This window comes from Phocoena phocoena, chromosome 3 (genome assembly GCF_963924675.1).
Source record: "Phocoena phocoena chromosome 3, mPhoPho1.1, whole genome shotgun sequence".
Lineage (NCBI taxonomy): Eukaryota > Metazoa > Chordata > Mammalia > Artiodactyla > Phocoenidae > Phocoena > Phocoena phocoena.
In genome coordinates, this window is record NC_089221.1 from 155716595 (window position 1) to 155738033 (window position 21439).

The window sequence follows — 21439 nt, forward strand, 5'->3', positions numbered from 1 at the left end:
AGGTGTCTGTGCATGCTTGTGGTATGTCTGCAAGCTTGTAAGAGGTCACTCTGGTGCTGGGCATGCTGGGACCTGAAGCACACTCAAATGTTCTGACCACGTATCAGGATATCATGTGAAATGTTGACGTTACTTTGCCTGAATGTATGTTTAATGACACCTTTCATCTGCATGTCCTTGGTGCCTTTTCTAAGTTTTTCACTTACTGCTCCAAACAGCTTCACAAGGTAGATGGCAGGCAACCTTCCCCACTGCGCCCCAAACCCGCAGTGTTCAGATGAGACAGCTGGGAGTCAGAAAGAGCAGTTTGTCAAGGCTCAGAGTGTTGTAGTAGCAGAACTTTCCCTAGGAGGAAGGGAAGGCCATGTGGAGTTTGGTAAAACAGTAGACCTGAGAAGATAGAAGCAAGAGGTAAAAAGGATGGGTGACAAAGAAACAACGAGTACAGGGCAGCTCTTCACCACAGTTCTGTCAGTGACCTGAAGCAGAGTGATAGGCATGTGTCAGAAGGGCCAGTAAGTGAAGACAAACATTGTCGGGTTTTGTTTTCAGAAGAGGGAGATATGCTGTGGGAATCGGACTGATGGTCTCTGGGCCAGGTGCAGGAGCTGGACTGTTGGGAACCTGGAAAGACAGCACAGATGGAGGAGGGAGTGTGGGAGGGAGGGAGGGATAGATCACTGGCTGGGCTGGGGACAGGGGGTAGGAAAGCCATGGGGTAAACAGATAGTCAAAAGGAAAAGTTATTTGTTTATGAAAGAAAATATTTCTTTGTGATTTTGAGTTAGCTAAGGAGGGGAGGCTTTCTTTCTCAGCTTGTCCCTAGAAAACCAGTTAGTCTTTGTTTTCCTTCATTACAGTGCCCCACAGCAGGGGACCAGATACTTTCTTTTAGATCAGCAAACCTACAAGGAAACAATTAAGAACCCCAACATAAGAGAAATCCATTTATAACTAAGGTTAAAGGAACAGATAAATAGAGAACACTCAACTTATGCAGCTTTAAAAATTAAATATAGGATTATACCATTTTGTTCCTTTCTGAATAACCAGTAATAGAAAAGACCAGACAATAAGAAAAGGGGAAAGCAAAAACGCTGGTAAGAGTGGGAAGGTGAAAGCCAGGCCACCGCTGCTGGCTTAAACCAAGGTCTCCACAAACAGCCGGCTCAAGTCAGCTGCCCCACACCAAAGCAGCTGCATCAGAGATCACAAAACCTTATCTCTTCTGTCACCTGCCAGCTGGCCAAAGTCCATTGTCCACACTACATAGAACTGGCTTAGAGAACCTCCCCAGCCACCCAACACTAACCAAACCCTCAGTGGTCCATAGGCCTTTCAAAAAGTATGCCAGATATTAGGCAGATGCACCCTTGCAAGGGGGAAGATCTGTCATTTATGTCAGACCTAAAGGGTATGTATCTTCAAAAGGACTAGAGGTCTTGTTCTAGTCTTTGTTAGGCCACAGCCAGCACTGGCACAGTTCACAGCTGCTGGGGAGTAAACCCCACATCTGAGAACACGCCCTCGGTGGAGCCCTGTGGTAAGGAGCCTTCATCTCCCTTTTGGAGTACACTCATACTTGGATGCAAGGAACAGGAAACAGACGTGACAGTGCATTGTGTATACTGAATGAATTTAGGTCTTGCCTATGGTTTGATGACTTTCACCTCTTAAGTAAAAACCTTCAGTTTTAAATAAAAGCCTCCAAGGATGATGAGGTTCTTGTTCATTGCATTATCTGTAAATTTCAGACTAGATGAATATATTTAATTGTCAAGATTTTTATTCTTACCCCAAAGAAATGGGTACAAGGCTACCAAGTGATGTTAGGTTGTTTGGGTTGAAGCTGTAAGCATGAATGTTTCTTCCAAATCCCAATTTAAAAAGTGAGTTTTCTAGATCTCCTACTTTTAAAAATCAAAACTTCATTTTAAAACAGGTGTATATAACTGCTTATAAGTTATATATAAATTATACATTAACAAAGTTTAAAAGGCATACCATGGTTCAATTTGATATCTTTCTCAAAATTTATTCTGGCTTATCCAAACACTCTGATTATAGCGCTTCCAAAGGTGCCCGGAACATCTGTCCTGGCACCTGCCCCTGCCCCTGCTTGGCCAGGACTCTGGGGCTTCCGTGTGGCCTCATTTCAGGTTCTCAGAGCTACCATGGAGAGGTACTTGAGCTTGAGAAATGATGTCAACAGCTCCTTCACAATCTTTTCTCCTTTCCAAAGGACACAGGCATCTTTTTCAAGAATGCAAAACTGTCCATGATTTATTTCCAGTCACAAGGATGTGACTTTCTGCTTTCTGGAATAAGAGAGAAAATCACCCATCCTCTCTCTCCCTTCAACATTTCAGCTGGAAACTGCTACTAAATGTTATCTGATCCTTAAGCACAGAGCATCCCTAAAAATATTTGCAACCACCCAATGTTTATAACTTTACAAACATTTAACCTGGGTTGCTTAGAAGTCTTTTTAAATAATATTTTTTTTTTTTTTTTTTTTTTTTTTTTTTTTTCGGTACGCGGGCCTCTCACCGCTGTGGCCTCTCCCGCTGCCGAGCACAGGCTCCGGACGCGCAGGCCCAGCGGCCACGGCTCACGGGCGCAGCCGCTCCGCGGCACGCGGGATCCTCCCGGACCGGGGCACGAACCCGCGTCCCCCGCATCGGCAGGCGGACTCCCAACCACTGCGCCACCAGGGAAGCCCTTAAATAATATTTTAAATGACATTTAAACAGAGGTCCATGAAACTAATTACTTCTGGTTAATATTTTCTTGAAATTCTATTTCTACTTTAGATATTATTGAAAACAACTGATTTATAACGTATAATTCATTATCTTCATTGTTAATAAATTTCCTACTTTTCCTCAAATCTTTTTTGGAATTTGGTGGAGTAAAAAACACCAAACAGCCAAATACTACGTATCAGTACTCATTATACAGTGCTATCAACATACAAGATTGGATTCAGGAGATTTTCTGCCAGCTCAATTTTAATACATCCCCAATATTTGTCTCTTGGTACCAAACAGACTAACTAAAACTTCCATTTCTTTACATTTTGGCCTAGGAGGTTTTTAGTATATAATTTGTGATATAATTCTCCATTTTTTTTATAGGCATGTTTTCCACAAATCCTGCGTGGATCCCTGGCTTAGTGAACATTGTACCTGTCCTATGTGCAAACTTAATATTTTGAAGGCCCTGGGAATTGTGGTATGTTTCCTATTTTGTTAATACATTTGTGTAGTGTTATCTCTAAGCATAACATAACATAGCACAAGTGGATGGTTAAAAGTCTCACAAGAAAGCACTGGCTTTCTCTGCCAGATAATCCTATTAGTCCAACACCGCCTTTTTTCCCACATTACTTAAAGTCCAGCCCACCTCAGGGAACTTCTGGAAGAGCAGATAAAGAACTGTGCTAGTCCACTTTACAGCCTGCTTCTGTTGGGTGGTGGATGTGTGATGAAGAACTGAGCTAGAGAGAAGGACGTGATTTTCCTCTATTCCAATATTTTTTTTTTTAAGGAATAGAATGTAGACTTTTAACTCTGGTCCAATAGTAATTTTTTCTGCATTCAGCATGGTATAAAACTATGTCATCACTTATGTTCCTTCCTCTTAAATTTGGCTTTGCTCTCCTGGGCGTTGGTAATTGCAGTCAGTGAAGGTGGGCAGTGCCAGCCCTGGGCAGACCTTTGACAGCTGGGCAGGGGTTTTGGTTGGGTGCCGGCCACATAGGGCACTTCAGCCCTGGCCAGGAGAGTCAGCACTGATTAACTGAGGACCTTGGAGACTTCCTGCAGTTCCTTCCTTAAGAGAAGTGTATGTCCAGGATTATTGCTTTTTAGAGGAAAGTGAAATACTTTCTGGTCTCATAAAAGAGTGAATGAATAATCTCCATATAGAGAGGAAAGTTTATTTTGACCCAACAGATGAATTCCTTGTTTTAGCTTTACAGATCTAAGTAGTCCTATTTGAAATATGTTATCAGATGACAGTTTAGATGTAATCTAGTTAGGTAGTGATGCCCCATTTATCCTCCATCTCCAGAGATCACATCAGTGATGTTGTAGTTTCTTCACCTCTTCACCACTGACACTGGCCTAGGTAATTCCTTCTGGTGAGGGCCGTCCTTGAGACTGTCTAGCAGCATCCCTGGCCTTTCATATCCACTTTTTAGTTGGTAGGCTTTGATCCCACAGCAGCTCTGTACTACACTCTTCTTCAGCATTAGATGCTTAGGTTTTTTTTGTTGTTGTTGTTGCGCTGGGTCTTAGTTGTGACAGGCAGGCTCCTTAGTTGTGGCATGCGAACTCTTAGTTGCGACATGCATGTGGGATCTAGTTCCCTGACCAGGAATCGAACCCAGGCCCCCTGCATTGGGAGCGCAGAGTCTTAACCACGGTGCCCCCAGGGAAGTCCCAATGCTTAGGTTTTGAAACATAGTTTTCTTAGAGTTCAAAAGTCTTTTCAATGTTGAAAAGACTGCTCTTGGTTGTATGCTTTACTTATGTTTAAAGATAGAAGATATTTAAAAACTGACTAGCAGATAGATGGGGGTATTACAGAGAAGTTAATAGGGTGAAAGGATATTTTATGTTACCTGTATTAACATATGAGCCAGTGATACACTGCACTGTTTGTCAGCTTTATAATAATGAATCCCTCTGCCTGTGAGCCATGTCCACAAAAGGTTGTCACTTTATAAAGATGAAGTGTTCAATTTTCTCAGTTCTGCAATGGATTTTGGCTTTCCTTAGTACCATTTTGGGGAAGAAATCATCTGTTTCTTTTAAATAAAAATTCTTGGAATTAGAGTGGAAGGCGTAGATGGGGAGAGAAATGAGAGGAAATCATCTGGAAAAAATTGGTAAAGTCTTTGCAACAGGATGTCAAACATTTAGAATTGTATAAAATGATTTGTTAATCTTACAAGTACTTTTAATCTGGAAATATTTTGCAGCCAAATTTGCCATGTACTGATAACGTAGCATTTGATATGGAAAGACTCACCAGAACCCAAGCAGTTAACCGAAGATCAGCCCTAGGTGACCTCGCCAGTGACAACTCCCTTGGCCTCGAGCCACTTCGAACTTCGGGGATCTCGCCTCTTCCTCAGGATGGGGATCTCACTCCTAGAACAGGAGAGATCAACATCGCAGTAACAAGTAAGTGGGCCCTGTGCCCAGGGCACAGGACAGATTTGCTGCTGGTATTTGACGTGTGGTGGAGAGTTGAGGCAATCACCAGGGACAGTGACTTAGTCTGTAACTGAGAAAGTAATGGTTACTTTTGTTAAAACAGATATTTGGAATAACAAAACTTCCTTTATAGTAAGAAGCTTGTGTACTTGTGTGTAGTTAATAGGAATAGTTGCCATTTGATGACTAGTTGATCAGAGGTTTGTCTTAATAGCTGTTTATAAGCCTGATTTGAAACGATTGCATTGCAGACAGGGATGTAAGGTAGGACGTCAGCAGCATCTCAGGTGTGTCGTGTAACTGTGAGCACCAGTGGTCTCTAGTACCTAGGCTGCAGACAACCTAGTAAAAAACTAATCCAGAATTTGAACCTAAAAATTCACAACTTTAGGAACAGTTGAGATGGCCAGCTGCTGCTCACTTTATTTTACACTTTTATGAAATTTGGTGTCTTAGCACTTACCTCTTTGGTATAATTGTACGAGAAGTGTGAGAAGGCCCAAAAGGTAATCTACTTTTAAAATATGCTCTGGGGTAATTATGAACGTCATGATTGTTGAACTGTTGACGAGAAGAAAAAAAAAATGCTCTGAGTGTTTTGATGGCCTTGCCAAAGTATGAGTGGGCTGGCAGGCGTGCGAGTGGGCCTCGTGGACATTCACCCCATAACAAGCCAGCTGTTTTCAATCCATTCTTTATGTGTTATTTTCATCTAACAACCTTTCACCCCATCTTCCTCGTCATCACTCTGGTGCTGCCTTTTTCAGTATATGCTTTTGCTTACCTATAGCTTCGAGCCCTAACCCTATTGGGACTCCTCTCAACTCTGGGAGTCAGTAAAATGGATAAAGCTGTTAAAAAGAGTTTTCCCTTAAATAGTAAGACTTGTGTGGTCTATTCAATTGAAGTATACGTGATCTTAACTAACCAAAAATTATTGTTAGAAAATGATTTCCCAAGTTTTATTTTCTCATTTTCTAAACTCAAGGAGACTTCATTCAGTTATAAAATAAGTAAAACTATTCTTTGATACAATTTGACTGATTTCTTACCATTTACCAATGGTTTGTTTTAACAGCATTTCATGTTGTCCTGCTTTGACATTTAGGTTTTATGGGCTAGATTTTTAAAAATTGATCTAATAATAATAAAGGAGACAAAGGTTGTCTGTTTACTCATGAGTTTTTGGTAGGTCCTTCATTGATCGACATTTATTGAGCACCTACTACTACATAAAGTACTGATCCCATTATATTTTATATCGAAATATCCTTTCAAAATCTTATGTTTTGATGATAAAAATATTACTTCATGTATCAAATTAATCACCTTTAGCAGAATTTGTACATGTTAATAAATGAAACCCATGTGGTTAAATTAGACCAAAGCTACCTCTACTTTAACATCAAAGCTCTGTAGTGCCATAGTAACCACAGTGCATTCAACCAGGATCCACTGTTTGCAAGGCACTGTGCTAACTACACACTGAGGAGAACAGAGGTGACCGAGATCTCAGCTGCAGTAGGTTGGTGCTAAAATACCTCTGGGCCCATCAGGTATTATTACAACAGTGTTTACTTCTTTTTGGTTACTAATTTTTATAACTGAAATGCCTTGCATATATGGATGCTATATTCAAAATTGGAAACATAGACATAATTGAAGTTCTAAAAGTTAGTCTGCTTATCATGTATAAAAGTCTAAGAAGAAAAAAATAAAGAATGCTATGTTAAGCTTCTTGAAATTGATTATCAGCCATCTCTTAATTTTTTTTAAACGCCAGTATATATTTTTTCTAACTTAAAATATATGTGGGTAAAAATGGTGGATTTTGCATGGGTTCTTAAATGTTTATTTTGACTTAAATAAAAACCTTGTAAATTCACTCTATTGATGAGGAATTTGTATTCCAAGAAGCAGTGGCTGCACTGTTATCTAAAATGAAAGAGTTTGCTGTGCATTTTAATAATGTAAACCAAGGTGGGCAGAGAAATGCGCATAGAACAACTCAGCATCCTGGAATCCTGAAGAACAGTTCTTCTTAACCTTTTGAAGATCACAACCTTTAAAATTCAGTGAAAGTATAATAACCTTTTTCTAGAAAAATTCCTAGGCACACACAGTTTTGCATAGATGTAGGATTCATGAAAACCAGATTAAGAAACGCCCGTGTTATACAAAGCTTTCGCATATAAACATTTGGCATTCCAAGTATAAATTTCTTCTCTGCGTTATTGCAGATGTATAGGTAACTTTACTGTGTAACACTTTGTTAAACCAGCCCTAGTTTGTTTATATTTTAGGAAATATAGTTAAGACTTTTTAGGAAGTCAGATTGGTTCTCAGGTTATTTTTGTGGTTCTCAGTAAGTACAGTTTTTGGGATGTTACCTTGATGATACAGAGTTTGAAAACTTAAGGGAAAATATTAACCTATTTCCTGGATCTAGAGAGAAACTAGATAAAAACCTTTAGAGTTCTGTGTACCAGAGGTTTTCAACTCTTTGATGAGCCAAGAGTTGGAATAACCTACCCTTTCTACTTCTGTTTAATAAAGCCAGAACAGCCAGTGCCGCTTCCCAGCAGTGGGGTTGTGAAGGGTAGTTCTCTTCTTTGCAGGAGACACCAATAAGATGTCCTTTTTAAATAAAGACTATAAGCGAAAAGAATATAGATGTGAATGCCATGGAAGGCCAGCCCACAGACTGCTTGGAGTACCCACGAGATCTTTGGGAACCACTGCTCCATATTTCTAAGCCTTTCTTTAAGAATGAGGGACACAGCCATGCAGAAGTGACAAAATGAAGAAAGAAGGGTTATAAGTATGGCTAGTCCACTTTACTGTCATTTAAATTAACAATTTTTAAAACCTATGTCCATGTGCGATTTTATATACATCTTTTTACTACATACTTTTTGGTGGCCACACTTCTCACAAACCTCAGGACTTTTAACTGGAAGAAATGTTTGGGCCATGCTTTCCTTTCTTCCTTGCAGCTTTCACCACTACTTCCACTAACCTTCTCCACTTAGTAGCTCTCTGGCAAACCTCCTCCTGCTTCACTTCCTTGGGCCAGTCTTGGCTTACACCTCCGTTGACGTCTGCTTCGTTGCATTTGAGGGAAATGTTGACATCGATTTGACATAAGCCTTCTCCCCAGAGTGATTTCCTCCCTTTCCTTTGTCAACAGAAGAATGGTTTATTATTGCCAGTTTTGGCCTCCTCAGTGCTCTCACACTCTGCTACATGATCATCAGAGCCACAGCTAGCTTGAATGCTAATGAGTAAGTAACCAATTGTTTCTTGGATTGCATGTGCCAGATGATCCCAAGAAAATATGTAATTTTCATAAAGATCATGAGAATTGCCTTCTACCAATTTCATACTGATCCTGATGGGATCATACCTAGGAAAATAGTTTATTTCATGAACAGTAACACTGATTGGGAGTTCACCTTGCTCAGCAACAACTGCTCACTTTAGAAAAGATCTCAGGGCTTTCATTAGCCACAAGCTTAGAATAAATCAACAATGGAACAAATGCCAAGGGAACCAATACAGTCGTAGTATGTGGAGAATGCCCGTGTCCTAATCATAGACAGGATTAGCCCCACTTCGCTGTGTGCTTATCAGACTTTACCTGGAGTCTTATCTACTTAGCTTTTGGTGGAGTACTGGCACCCTGGCCTATGGTCAAAGGAACATGGATGTTTAACCTGCAAGAAAGAAGCAGTCAGAAAGACCTGTGACTTCCAAATATTAGAAAGACTGTCAGGAGAAAAAGAAAATAAGCATAAACTATATTTCCATAGGACAAAATGAGGACCAAAGGGTAGGTTACAGGAAGGCAAAATTTCGCCTTGGTAAAAAGAAGAACATCTGTCAGCAAGGCTATTTACCAGTGAGATGGTTTGCCGTGGGGGTAGGGAGTGCTCAGGACTAAGAATGCAGGCAGAAGGAAGCTGGGTGTTACTTGTCAAGGCTGTTGTCGGTAAAAGGTTTTTCAGAGGATGGAAAATTGGGCTGGGTAACAGTTGAGGTCCATTTTGATCCAGTGGTTTTCCAAGAGTAGCTTTCCATAGGGGTAAGATAAAGAAAAGGTTTTATTGGCTTTATTTATTTTGCTTTAAATTTTTGGCATTTACTGTAGGATATTATTCAGTCCTTTCTTTTAAGAAGTATTCATGAAAACTAATTCAAGATGAAAGCATCCCTGGGACACTGCCCAAATTTGAACCCGAATTGGTAGAATTCCTGTGCTCTCTATATTCAGTTATGTCCTGGCATTTTAATTGATTGATAACAACCAACCAAGCTCATTTAATTGATTTAATTAAATACTCATAGTCCAACTGTAGAAACAATGGGCAAGTAACCTCCACTTCCAATGACATGATTTTATTACCTCTAACCTGATCTTTTGGCTAGATACTTGTAAGAAGTACCCTCTGGCATCCTTGACATATTATATATTGGGAGGATGTCATGTCAGTTGGCATTCTTCAACCTGCAGCTAAGTAGCCTCAGCCTCATCCAGCAGGTCAACAGCTAGCTGCTTCTGTTGGGCCCACCTGATGCAGTTTTACTTCAACATAGCACAATGTTAATTGCCCAGATTCTGGAGTCAGGCATACCTGGACTTGACTCCCTGCTCCTCCATATTTTTCTTGTGAGACCTAGGCAGTTATATTTATCTGAAGCTTATTTTAGTCATCCATAAAACAAGAAGTTAGGAGTACATCATAGGGTTGTTGTGAGAATTAGCATATAAAGTGCTTAGCACAGTGCCTCGTACATAATAAGTGCTCAATAAATGTTAGCCAAAACAATTCCTCTGCAATTCTTTCAGAGTTCTATGAATAAGATGGCCATCTGCCTTTATCCTTTGGCAAATGAATTTAATTTTCTTCCATGAAGTAGAATACTGAATCATAAGAGCTCGTGAGTACCTGTGATGCAAACCTCAGTTTGGAGAGAAATATTTATTTCACCTGCAGTCACCTCTTTTGCTTACTCCCATACCAACCCATCAAACTAGATGATAATGTAAGCCCAATTCTTTAAAATTTCACAAAAGAGTGAAAATAAATCACAGCAAGTAGCTGCACACTGGGCACTTTTAGAGAATTATTAAGTAATTTAGTAGTCACCTTACTGCCACTCAGAATCAGCCAGGTGCTCAGTCCATGTATCAGATATTTTAGAGAATGCTCAATAGACACGTTACCTATTGTAAGTTTGAGTTCCGCTCATAAATGCCTGCATGACTCAGAATCTAAGTCATAGATCTTAGATCCATGTCTTAGTCCATCCCTTCTCCCATTAGCCTTTGTAGAGGGTTGATACTGCAATTGTTCATTTGACTATTATTTCTGTGCCTTCAGTCAAAACCACTCTGAAGGACAATTTCCATGATTCCATTTAGAGAGAGAAATTGAGAGAGAGAGAGGGAGGGGGAGAGAGAGAGAGAGAGAGAGAGAGAGAGTGTGTGTGTGTGTGTGTGTGTGTGTGTGTGTGTGTATACACACACATATGGATGCATGAAAGGATGGTCACCAAAATATTAATGGTGATTATCTTAATTTAGTACAATTTGGGGTGATGTTTTGCTCTCCTGTTGTGCTTTTATGTGCTGATTTTTTTTGTAACTCTAATTACTTAATTTTTTTAAAGACCCTTTTAATTGTAGGGGATAAAAAAAATAATAGCCAGGAACTCCCTGGTGGTCCAATGGTTAGCACTCTGCACTTCCACTGCCAGGGTCTTGGGTTCGATCCTTGGTCTGGGAACTAAGATCCCACAAGCCGTGCAGTGCAGCCAAAAAATAAAAAGATAGCCACTCTTACTTAATGTCTCTTTCCCAAAAATGTTGATGAAAAATTCCTGTGTGGTTTAATTCCGGAGAAAAGTTTATTTTAGCAGATAAATTTATAATTATTCTTCATTAATGAAGTCTTTGAAATCTATCTTACCTTTTCACTTTTACCAAAAAATTACAATCAAAGTGAGATTGCCTTTTCAATTTAATTGCTCTGTTTCAATTTTCTGGGTAACCTCATCCATTTGTAAGATAGTCTTCTGTATAAATAGATTCTATCTTTTCACATTTTAATGATTTGTCTGGAAATTATTAGTAAATTCCACCTTATGCTTTCTACCTACTCTTATAGTTTACTTTTCTGACAGTGTTACACTGATTGTATTGTGATGTCAATAAGACCTTGACCCAGTCTAGTCACTGGTGAAACCCTGTGGGCAAGATGAAGCAGTACTGGCCATATATAAAGGCAGGGCTGCAGAACCCAGGCAGGTCCAGGCCTCCATGGGTTGCTGCTCCACTAGGGGTGAAAGCACTCCGCCTCCCTCACTACGCTCTGCGTGTTCACTCAGGGCCTTACTCAGAGATCAATGAAAAGTCCATGTATCTGGGGTCACCCCCTTCTATCGTGATGAAATGCTATTTATGTAAGTACTCAACCATGACTACAAATAAATCTACTGAATTTTGAGACTTTGCAAATTTAAACAGGATAGTAGTCAAAGAGGCAAATAAATGTAAGTTAAATATATTTATACATATTAGCTTCCCTAACGCTTGTTGTACCTAAGTAAGCAACATTATTGAACTTCAGTTCCCAAAGGTTTTCTGCTCTACTTCATTATTCAAGTAAACCTTGTTAAATCCCAACATTTACCAGCTTACATTTATATAAATCCATTTTTCCCTCAACATAAAAAAGTAAATATTTATTTGAAAAATAATATTTGTTTTTATTTGAGGAACAAGTTATAAGATATGTGGATGATGTAGGAGAGATTTTGAGTCAAATGGGAGGTTCAGCTAGGTCTTCTCTACAGCCCTTTCTTAGTTCCTGGATTCTGATGCATAGAAATCATGTTCTGAGATTTGCAGAGGATTGTAGCCCAGGCATTCAAGATTCAGAACAGTCGCAGGAGGAGGAAATGAATCTGATGTGGTTAACTTGATGAAATAACTGGAATAAATATGAAATCCTGTAGCATAACTGAAGACCAAGAAGCCCTAGCTCTGCGGCAGGTCATTGGGCTTCAGTTGTCCAAACCAGTGTTCCCCTTGAGCTGTCCTCCTCTGAGGTTAGTGGTAGAAATTTTTAAGCCAGGTCAAAGGAACTGATGTTTCTATTTTACTCTCTACTCAATATTTCTGAATTGTTTTGCTCGGACTCTTTAAGAGGAACGTTGACATATTTCAGTATGAAAGAGTCTGAAAACATAATCATTTCTATCTTAGGGATGCTTACCTTAGAGGAGACTGGGGTGATGTAAGAGGTGTCCCCAGGTATTTGGAGGACCACCAAAGATGAGAACAGTTACTGTTTATTGTATGCCTACCAAGAAATTACTCTTGTTTTGGGCTCTGTTACTACCCACATTGCCCCATTTAATACCCATAATGGTCCTGTGGTGACTAGCCAGTGCATACAGAGGGTGATACTTACTGTGTAGCTCTGGAGATATCTACAGGGAGGTAGATTTCCATTTCATGTAAGAAAGAACTTCCTGCCAGTCAGAATTGTCCATCCCTGACATGGGCTGTGTTGAAAGCTAATGAGCTTGCTGGGACCTGCGTATTCAGACAGAAGTTACAAGGCTGAGCTGTTTGGAGGCAGATCCTGAGTCAGGTAGAAGTTCTAAGACTCCTTCTAGTTCTCAGAGTTCCTCTTGAATTGTCTGTCCTAAATGGTCCCTTCCTAGGAGAGATCAGAGCCCAAGGAGAGGGGTAGGGGTCTCTGCTGGCTGCCTCTTTTAGAACCTTCAGGGTCAAAAGCAATGTTTTGTTTGTTTGTTTGTTTTTAACTTATTTATTTTTGGCTGAGTTGGGTCTTTGTTGCTGCGCGCCAGCTTTCTCTAGTTGTGGTGAGTGGGGGCTACTCTTCGTTGCGGTGTGCAGGCTTCTCACTGCAGTGGCTTCTCTTGTTGTGGAGCACAGGCTCTAGGTGCGTGGGCTTCAGTAGTTGTGGCTCGCGTGCTCTAGAGCGCATGCATGCTCAGCAGTTGTAGCACTCGGGCTTAGTTGCTCCACTGCATGTGGGATCTTCCCAGACCAGGGCTCGAACCCATGTCCCCTGCATTGGCAGGTGGATTCTTAACCACTGTGCCACCAGGGAAGTCCAAAAGCAATGTTTTTAAAGCTCGTTTTTTAACCATCTCCTACTGTAAGAAATACATTTTATATTTTGACCGTGCTCCCGCATGTATAACTGAAACAGAAGTTCCACAGACATTTTCCTTACTACATCAGTATTCTCTGATCTATTCTTTTCTGTGCTTTTTTGTTGTGTTGTTGTTAATGTTGGTCATGAACTCCTGCATTGATTTTATGATCCATTAATAGGTTACAGCCTGCAGTTTGAGAAACACTGATCTAAAGATTTTTGAATTTTTAGTTTTCAACCTAAAAACTTTTGCTCACACTAGCACACATCTCTGATTGTTTATTTTCCTGAGACAGCCTTTTTTGTAGCAATACCAGCAAAGATTTGCCCCCAGTTTGATCATGAATACTCTTCTTTGTCTTAGTATTTAGTTCTTTTAGCCACTCTGAGCCTGAGATATATACACAGAGGAGTACCCTGAGGCCCAAAGGGGCTGAGTGACCCCCAAGAAATGCCATAGGAAGAAGGGCATGGGATTCAAGCCCAGTATTTCTGGTTCCAACTCTTTCCTTTACACTGCTTGTCTTTGACTACTCCGGAGAGCCATTTAAGGGCTCCAAATAATGCGGATGAAAAAGATAAATTTGGTTTTCTAAAAACATGGTGACAAAAAGAAGATTACAGCAGCAGAAGCCTTGACTGGACTTCTGTCTTTGACAGTGGTCAGTCTTTCATTTTTCAGAAGTGCCTTTAATGTTTGGCTGCATAGTTGTTTATAATTTCTTAGGCAGAAAAAAAAAGTAAGCTTAAAAATCTTTATTTGCCCATTAAAAGTCCTATATCCAGTTTTTCAGAGGAAATGTTATAAAAACAATGTGTTGTCTTAAATATGACCTACAATAAACAAGTGTAGAGCCCTGTTTGCAGTTTCTGTGAATGGCCTTCATACCCAGCCTTTCATTCATTAGGCACCATCTCCCCAGTGTTTGAGGCACCAGGCCTTGCCCTGCAGGAGCCCTGGGGAAAGGGAAGGGGGCTGCACTGCTCAGTGCTCTGCACTGCGGTGCTGGTTGAAGTGACGGAAGAGCCAGGGAGTGCCTGCGGACCCAGCACAAGATGACAGGAGTATCACACAGACACAGGGAAACTGCTGCTTTTGCCCTGAGGGAGTTGAAAAAGGCTTCCTGGAGGGAGTGACTTAGAAATCAGGCCAGGCATAATTAAAACACAAGGTGAGAAAAAGCAGAGCAGGTTCAGGGAGCTGTGTGGTTTGACGTGTCTGCTGTAGGTGGTGGCGACAGTATGCAGACTACAGAATTTGGAGTGTTTGTAACTAGCAGGTGATATCTAAGGCTTTTCAGCAAAAGAAAATTGCTGATGGCTGAGAAGTTGCTTTCATGGTAGAGACTGGAAGCAAGAAGGTAGGTTAGGTGAAAATACAGAGCTGAAGGAGAAAGTCAGGATGATGGGGAGGAGATGCTGGAGAGTTGTATGTTGACCAAAGATTAAGAGGTTTGAAGGAAGGGTCTGGAATTCTGCCGGGAAAAAAGAGAGCAGAATTGAAGATATAATGTGGGAACCATAGAAATGAACCAGATTCTATAAGGGTTCAGGAACTAGGGCAGTCCCACAGTGCCAGGCTGCAGAGGGGGCAGCATTAGCCTGAGGGTAATGCAGGAAACTTCCAAAGATGTCAGGTACCTTCAGGCACCTGATTTAGGGACACACACACACACACACACACACACACACGCGCGCGCACGCACATAAAATCTGGGGAATTCCTGTAAGAAAGCCTTACATCCCTGGGAGTCTGTACTCCTCAAATCTTACTTCAAAATAAATAATGACATATTTGTTTGAGGTATAAAGCAGGAGCATATTGTAAAGACAGCAGCTACAGATTTCAGGGCACTCAGCATTTAGAATATGTGTTCAAACCAGGAAAAGTTGTAAATTGTACGACAGTTGTCCCTGCATTTTTAAACAAAATGCTGTTAACCTGTACTTTTCCCTGCCTTCCTTTTGGAAGTACTAACACACTTTTAAGTGACTGAGCCACTTGACCTCAGATCTATAGCTGCTGAGTTCAGGAAAATGCTAGTGACTTACTGGCTTTACCAAATTGGTCTGGGAAATACTTGGGGACAACCCCAGGCCACCATTCAGTTAGGATTACTTTCTCTGTTATTTTAAAACATTGACAACTACCCGTTAACTAATTCTTGACCTCTCTTTTTTCCTTTTATTCCATAGGGTAGAATGGTTTTGAAGAAGGAAAAGAAATGCTTTCTGACTGATTGCCTTGAAGGAAAAAAGAACCTATTTTTGTGCATCATTTACCAATCATGCCACACAAGCATTTATTTTTAGTACATTTTATTTTTTCATAAAATTGCTAATGCCAAAGCTTTGTATTAAAATAAATAAATAATAAAATTAAAAGACTGTGTTGTTGCGTGTTATTCACCCACTTGTGTTTGGAAGGCTGATTTGGAGATCACACACCCAAAGTTCATTTGTGTGTGTTTCAGAGACAGAACGTGCTCATACTCCCCAGGGGAGGAACAGTGATGCTGTTTCTTTTGGTCTTTTCACATTGGCTCCTGTTGTGCCCAGGTAGGACCCAAGTGTGGGGACATCCTGTGTGGTGATGCTCCCTCGGGCCCTGAACTGAGTTGCTCCATTTTGTTTTCTTCAAGGTCGCCATTCACTCTCTGATAATTTCTTGTTCCTTTGTCGGTGGTTGATCTGACTCCTCTAGAACATCAGCTCCACAGCCACAGACACAGGACATTTAACTGTGTCACTTGCCACTGTATCTCTGGTACCTAGTAGAGTGCTTTGCACATAGTAAGTGCTCAATAAATATTTGGTGGGATGAAAGCATGAGTGTACGAAAAATTTTCCAAAATACGTAACTGATAAGTAATAAATTATATCTGTCCGAGATTTTTTTATGTAGTTTGTACTGTATTCTTTTAAAAACAGTGAATTCTGAAGTTGGATGAGAGCAATTTTACATGTATAAATGAAGTTTTTTTGCATTACTTGTGAGGAAGATGTTGAAATATTTTATGTTATATGAATCTTATGCTTGAAGGGATTATCAGTATGTGTAAATGTGTCCAACCTTCCACCTCAGCATACCTGAGAGTTGAGAATATTCCCACTAGTAGTAATAGGTCCACTACAGCAGTCAATACTCAAATCAGTAGGGGGTTGAAGATTCTTTTCTTTTTTTTATTGAGATATTACTCACATACCATGAAATTTACCCTTTTAAAGGGTAAAGTCACTGCAGTGGTTTTTAGTATGTTCACAAGGTCGTACAACCATCATAACTATCTAATTCCAGAACGTTTTTGTCATCCCAGAAAGAAGCCTCATACCCATTAACAGTAACCTCTCACCCCTGCCAGCCCAAAAACCACTAATCTACTCTATGTGTCTATGGATTTGCCTGTTCAGGACATTTTTTTTGTTTGTTTTTTGTTTTTTGTTTTTGTGGTATGCGGGCCTCTCACTGTTGTGGCCTCTTCCGTTGGGGACCACAGGCTCCGGACACGCAGGCTCAGCGGCCATGGCTCACAGGCCCAGCCACTCCGCGGCACGTGGCATCTTCCCGGACTGCGGCACGAATGCACGTCCCCTGCATCAACAGGCGGACTCTCAACCAGTGCGCCACCAGGGAAGCCCTGTCCAGGACATTTTGTATAAATAGAATCATACAATATGTGGCCTTTTGTGTTTGGCTTCTTTCACTTAGTATACTGTTTTCAAAATTCATCCAGTTATAGCATGTATCAGTACTTTGTTCTTTTTTGTAGCTGAATAATATTCCATTGTATGGATATATGCTGCATTTTTTTCATCCATCCATTGATGGACATTTGGGTTGTTTCCACATTTTGGTTTTTATGAATAATGCTTCTATGAACATTTGTATACAAATTTTTGTGTGAACATATCTTTTTAATTCTCTTGGGTATATCCCTAGGAGTAGAATTGCTGGGGTATATGTTAACTCTAAGTTTAACTTGTTGAAAAACTACCAAACTGTTTGCCAAGCATCTGTACAATTTCACATTCCTACCAGCAATGTACAAGGGTTCCAGTTTCTCTACATCCTCACCAGTGTGTATTATTTTCCTTTTTCTGAAAACTTATAGCCATGTCTAGTGGGTGTGAAGTGGCACTCACTGTAGTTTTGACTTGCATTTTCCTAGTGACTAATGACGTTTCACATCTTTTCATGTGCTTGCTGGCTACTTGAATATCTTCTTTGGAGAAATGTCTATTTAAGTCCTTTGCCCATTTTTAATTGGATTATTTGTCTTTTTGTTACTGAGTTGTAAGAGTTCTTTATACATTCCAGATACTAGGCCCTTATCAAATATATGATTTGCAAATATTTTCTCCTATAAGTTCTCTATTCACTTTCTTGATAGAATCTTTTGAAGTACAAGTTTTTTTGTTTTGGGGTTTTTTGGGGGGGAGTCCAATTTGTCTATCTTTTCTTTGGTTTGTGTTTTAGGAGTCATATCTAAGAAACCATTGCCTAATTCAAGGTCACAAAAACTTTCAAGAGTTTTATAGTTTTAGCTCTTATATTTAGTTCTCTCATCCATTTTGAGTTAATATATGTATATGATGTGAGGTAGAGGTCCAACTTCATTTTTTTTTTTTTTTTTGCATGTTGGATATTTATTTGTCTCAGTACCATTTGTTAAAGAGATTATTCTCTCTTCCCCAGATGAATGGTCTTGGCACTCTTGTCAAAAGTTAATTAGGCATAATATATGAGTTTATTTCTAGACTCTCAGTTCTATTTTATTGGTCCCTATTCTGTCCTTGTGCCAGTATCCCATGGTATTGATTACTATTACTTTGTAGTAAGTTTGAAATTGGGAAGTGTGAGTCCTCCAGTTTTTTCACAATTGTTTTGGCTATTCAAGGCCGCTTGCATTTCCATATGAATTTTAGGGTCAGTTTTTAATCTCTGCAAAAAAAGCCCCCTGGGATTTTGATAGGAATTACCTTGAATTTGCAAGTCATTTTAGGTAATAGAGTCATCTTAACAATATTAAGTCTTCCAATCCATGAACAGGAAATGCCTTCCTATTTATTTATTTAATTTCTGCAGAAATGTGATTGATTTTTGTACATTGATCTTTTATCCCTGCAGCCTTGCTGCAGTCATTTACTAGCGCTAATAGTTTTTTAGTGGATGCCTTAGAATTTTCTGTATACGAGATCATGTCATCTGCAAATAGAGATAGTTTTACTTCTTCCTTTCCAGTCAGGCTGCCTTTTATTTCATTTTCTTAATTGCCCCTGGCTAGAGCCTTCATTAGTAGAATGTTGAATAGAAGTGGTACAAGCAGACATCTGTCTTGTTCCTGATCTTGAGGGAAAAGCATTTAGTCTTATCACTGTTGAGTATGATGTTAGCTGTGGGATTTTCACTGATGTCCTTTTATCAGGTTGAAAAGTTCCCTTTTGCTTCTAGTTTGTTGAGTGTTTTTATCATAAACGAGTTTGGGTTCTGTCAAATGCTTTTTCTGTACCTGTTGAGATGATCGTGTGGTTTTTGTCTTATTTTATTAATATGGTATATTATATTAATTGATTTTCATATGTTGAACCAACCTTACATTCCTGAGATAAATCCCAATTGGTCATAATAGGATTATGTTTTTCTATGTTTCAGGATTCAGTTTCCTAGTATTTTGCTGAGGATTTTTATATCTATATTCAATGAGGAATATTGGTCTGTAATTTTCTTGTGATGTCTTTCTCTGACTTGGTATTAGTGTAATGCTAGCCTCATATAATGAATTATGGAGTGTTTCCTTCTCTTCTGTTTTTTGAAAGCGTTTGAGAGGAATTGGTGTTAATTCTTAATTGGTAGAATCCACCAGTAAAGCCATCCGGTCGTGGTCTTTTCTTTGTGGGAAGTTTTTTGATTACTGATTTACTCTCTTACTTCTTATAGGCCTATTCAGGTTTTCTATTTCTAGTTAAGTCAATTTCAGTAATTTGTGTCTCTCTAGGAATTTGTCCATTTCATCTAGGTTATCACATTTGTTGGCATACAATTGTCCATAAGATTCCCTTATAATCCTTTTTGTTTCTTCAATGTCAGTAGTAATGTCCCCTTTCATTCCTGATTTTAGTAATTTGAGTTCTTTTTTGCCTGGTCAAAGATATATGCACCTAACACTTATCCATGGTTTAGCTAGTTATGCCTTGCTAAAGGTTTGTAAATTTTGATCTTTTCAAGGAATGAACTTTTGGTTTTATTGCTTTGTCTATTTTTCTATTCTCTACTTTATTAATTTTCACTCACATCTTTATTATTTTCTCCCTTCTTCTTGCTTTGGGTCTCATTTTTTTTCTTCTTCTCTTAAGGTGGAAGATTATGTTATAGATTTCAGATCTTTCTTTTTTAATATAAGCATTTACAGCTATAAATTTCTCTGTAAGCACAATTTCACCCATCCATAATTTTAGTATGTTTTGGTTTTTATATCATTCATCTTAAGAGTACTTTCTAGTTTCTGCTATGATTTTCCTTTCGATCCATTGATTGTTTAAATCCCACCTATTTGTGAATTTCCCAAATTTCCTTCTGTTATAGAGTTCTAACTTCTTTCCATTGTAGTTGGAGAACATACTTCGTATGATTTCAGTCATTTTACTTATACTGAGGCTTGTTTTATAACCTAACATATGGTCTATCCTGGAGAATGTTCCATGTGCAGTTGAGAAGAATATATAGATGGCTGTTGCTGGGTGGAGTGCTCTATAGGTCTAGTTGGTTAATAGTGTTATTTAAATCTTCTCTTTCCTTCTTTATCTTCTTTCTAGTGTTCTATCCATTATTGAAAGTAAAGTATTGAGGCCTCCAATGACTGTTGTTGAATTGTCTATTTCTCCCTTTGATTATGTCTGCTTTTGCTTCATGTGTTTGGAGGCTCTCTTGTTAAGTGCATATGGGGTTAAAGGATTTTTAAAAGCTGCACAGGTTATTCATTACATCATTATTCATTGAGATTCACTGGTTCAGTGGTCCTCCTGATATTTCCAGCCAACTCTAAATGCTAGAGAGTTAAGCTCAGTGTGTCTGATCTTACCCTGTAGAATGGGTTCTGTTGCCTTGACATTCTCCTTAATACCGGCAAAATGTTTTTCACTTATTAGTATTTTCATCAATTAATAGTATAGTTCCTCCCCACCTACCTTTATCCAGTGAAAATCAAATTCGTTGTTCCCTCTCTTCTATTTCCCATTTATGATGAATTGTTATTTTCCTTCATCAACAGTCAGGAGATGTAGGACTATTTAATGGCAATGTTACTGTTTCTATTACTGTTACTTTCACCCTTTTCACATTATTTCAAGTCCTAGCAGAGAGTAAGACTAAGAAAAGTAGGTGCTGTTCGGACCAAATACAGACTTTTTACAAAAGCTAAGAAACAAAATGAGTGAATTACTAGGATAGGGCTTTCCATTAATCTTAGGGAAAATTTGCATCATCCATTGAAATTTGAACCTTCTGTTTTGTGGCTTTGAGATTGAACTGACATCGTCAAGTTTTTACATCTCAATTATTTCATGGTCTCAGTGCTCTTTAAAGTGTGGGATTTGTTCCTTAGAACCAAAGTTAGAATTAGCATCAAAATACAGTTGCTTATTTCTTCATGGGCATGGTGCTATCAACTAAGAAATCAGCTTTATGAATTGCAGCAATGTATGAAACTGAATAATTTCTTGTTTACTATTTTAAAAATTATTGAGTGATCAGAAATTAGTCTGGAACAGATGTGATATTTCAGAATTTTTAAACCCTTCTTGGACAAACTTTTGTAATGCATGAGGCATAGGTTGTTTTGTTTTGTTTTTTACACACACACATATAGTATTATTCAAGAGTATTTTATTTCAAGGAAGCCTCAGTGTTTACAATAGACCAAAAGTTGGTAAGAATTTAGTCCAAAGAGCCTCCAACAGGAATGCAGCTTACCTGATCCTGCCTGGCAACTTCAGACCTGAAGAAATTAAATCTGACTTCTC

At 39.2% G+C, this 21439-nt stretch overlaps 1 protein-coding gene across 2 annotated transcripts in view; it reads left to right on the forward strand.

The window, feature by feature from the left end:
• RNF130 (ring finger protein 130) overlaps positions 1–21439 on the forward strand; it is a 133053-nt gene that overhangs the window by 92658 nt on the left and 18956 nt on the right. Inside the window, exons 6-9 of one of the 2 annotated variants that reach the window (XM_065874174.1) lie at positions 3138–3234; positions 4988–5192; positions 8416–8509; positions 15617–15805. In XM_065874174.1, the coding sequence (XP_065730246.1) occupies positions 3138–3234; positions 4988–5192; positions 8416–8509; positions 15617–15632 (412 nt within the window). In that variant the 3' untranslated portion in view covers positions 15633–15805. Of the gene's footprint in view, positions 1–3137; positions 3235–4987; positions 5193–8415; positions 8510–15616; positions 15806–21439 lie in introns of those variants that run through there. The other variant, XM_065874175.1, reaches the window with a different exon arrangement.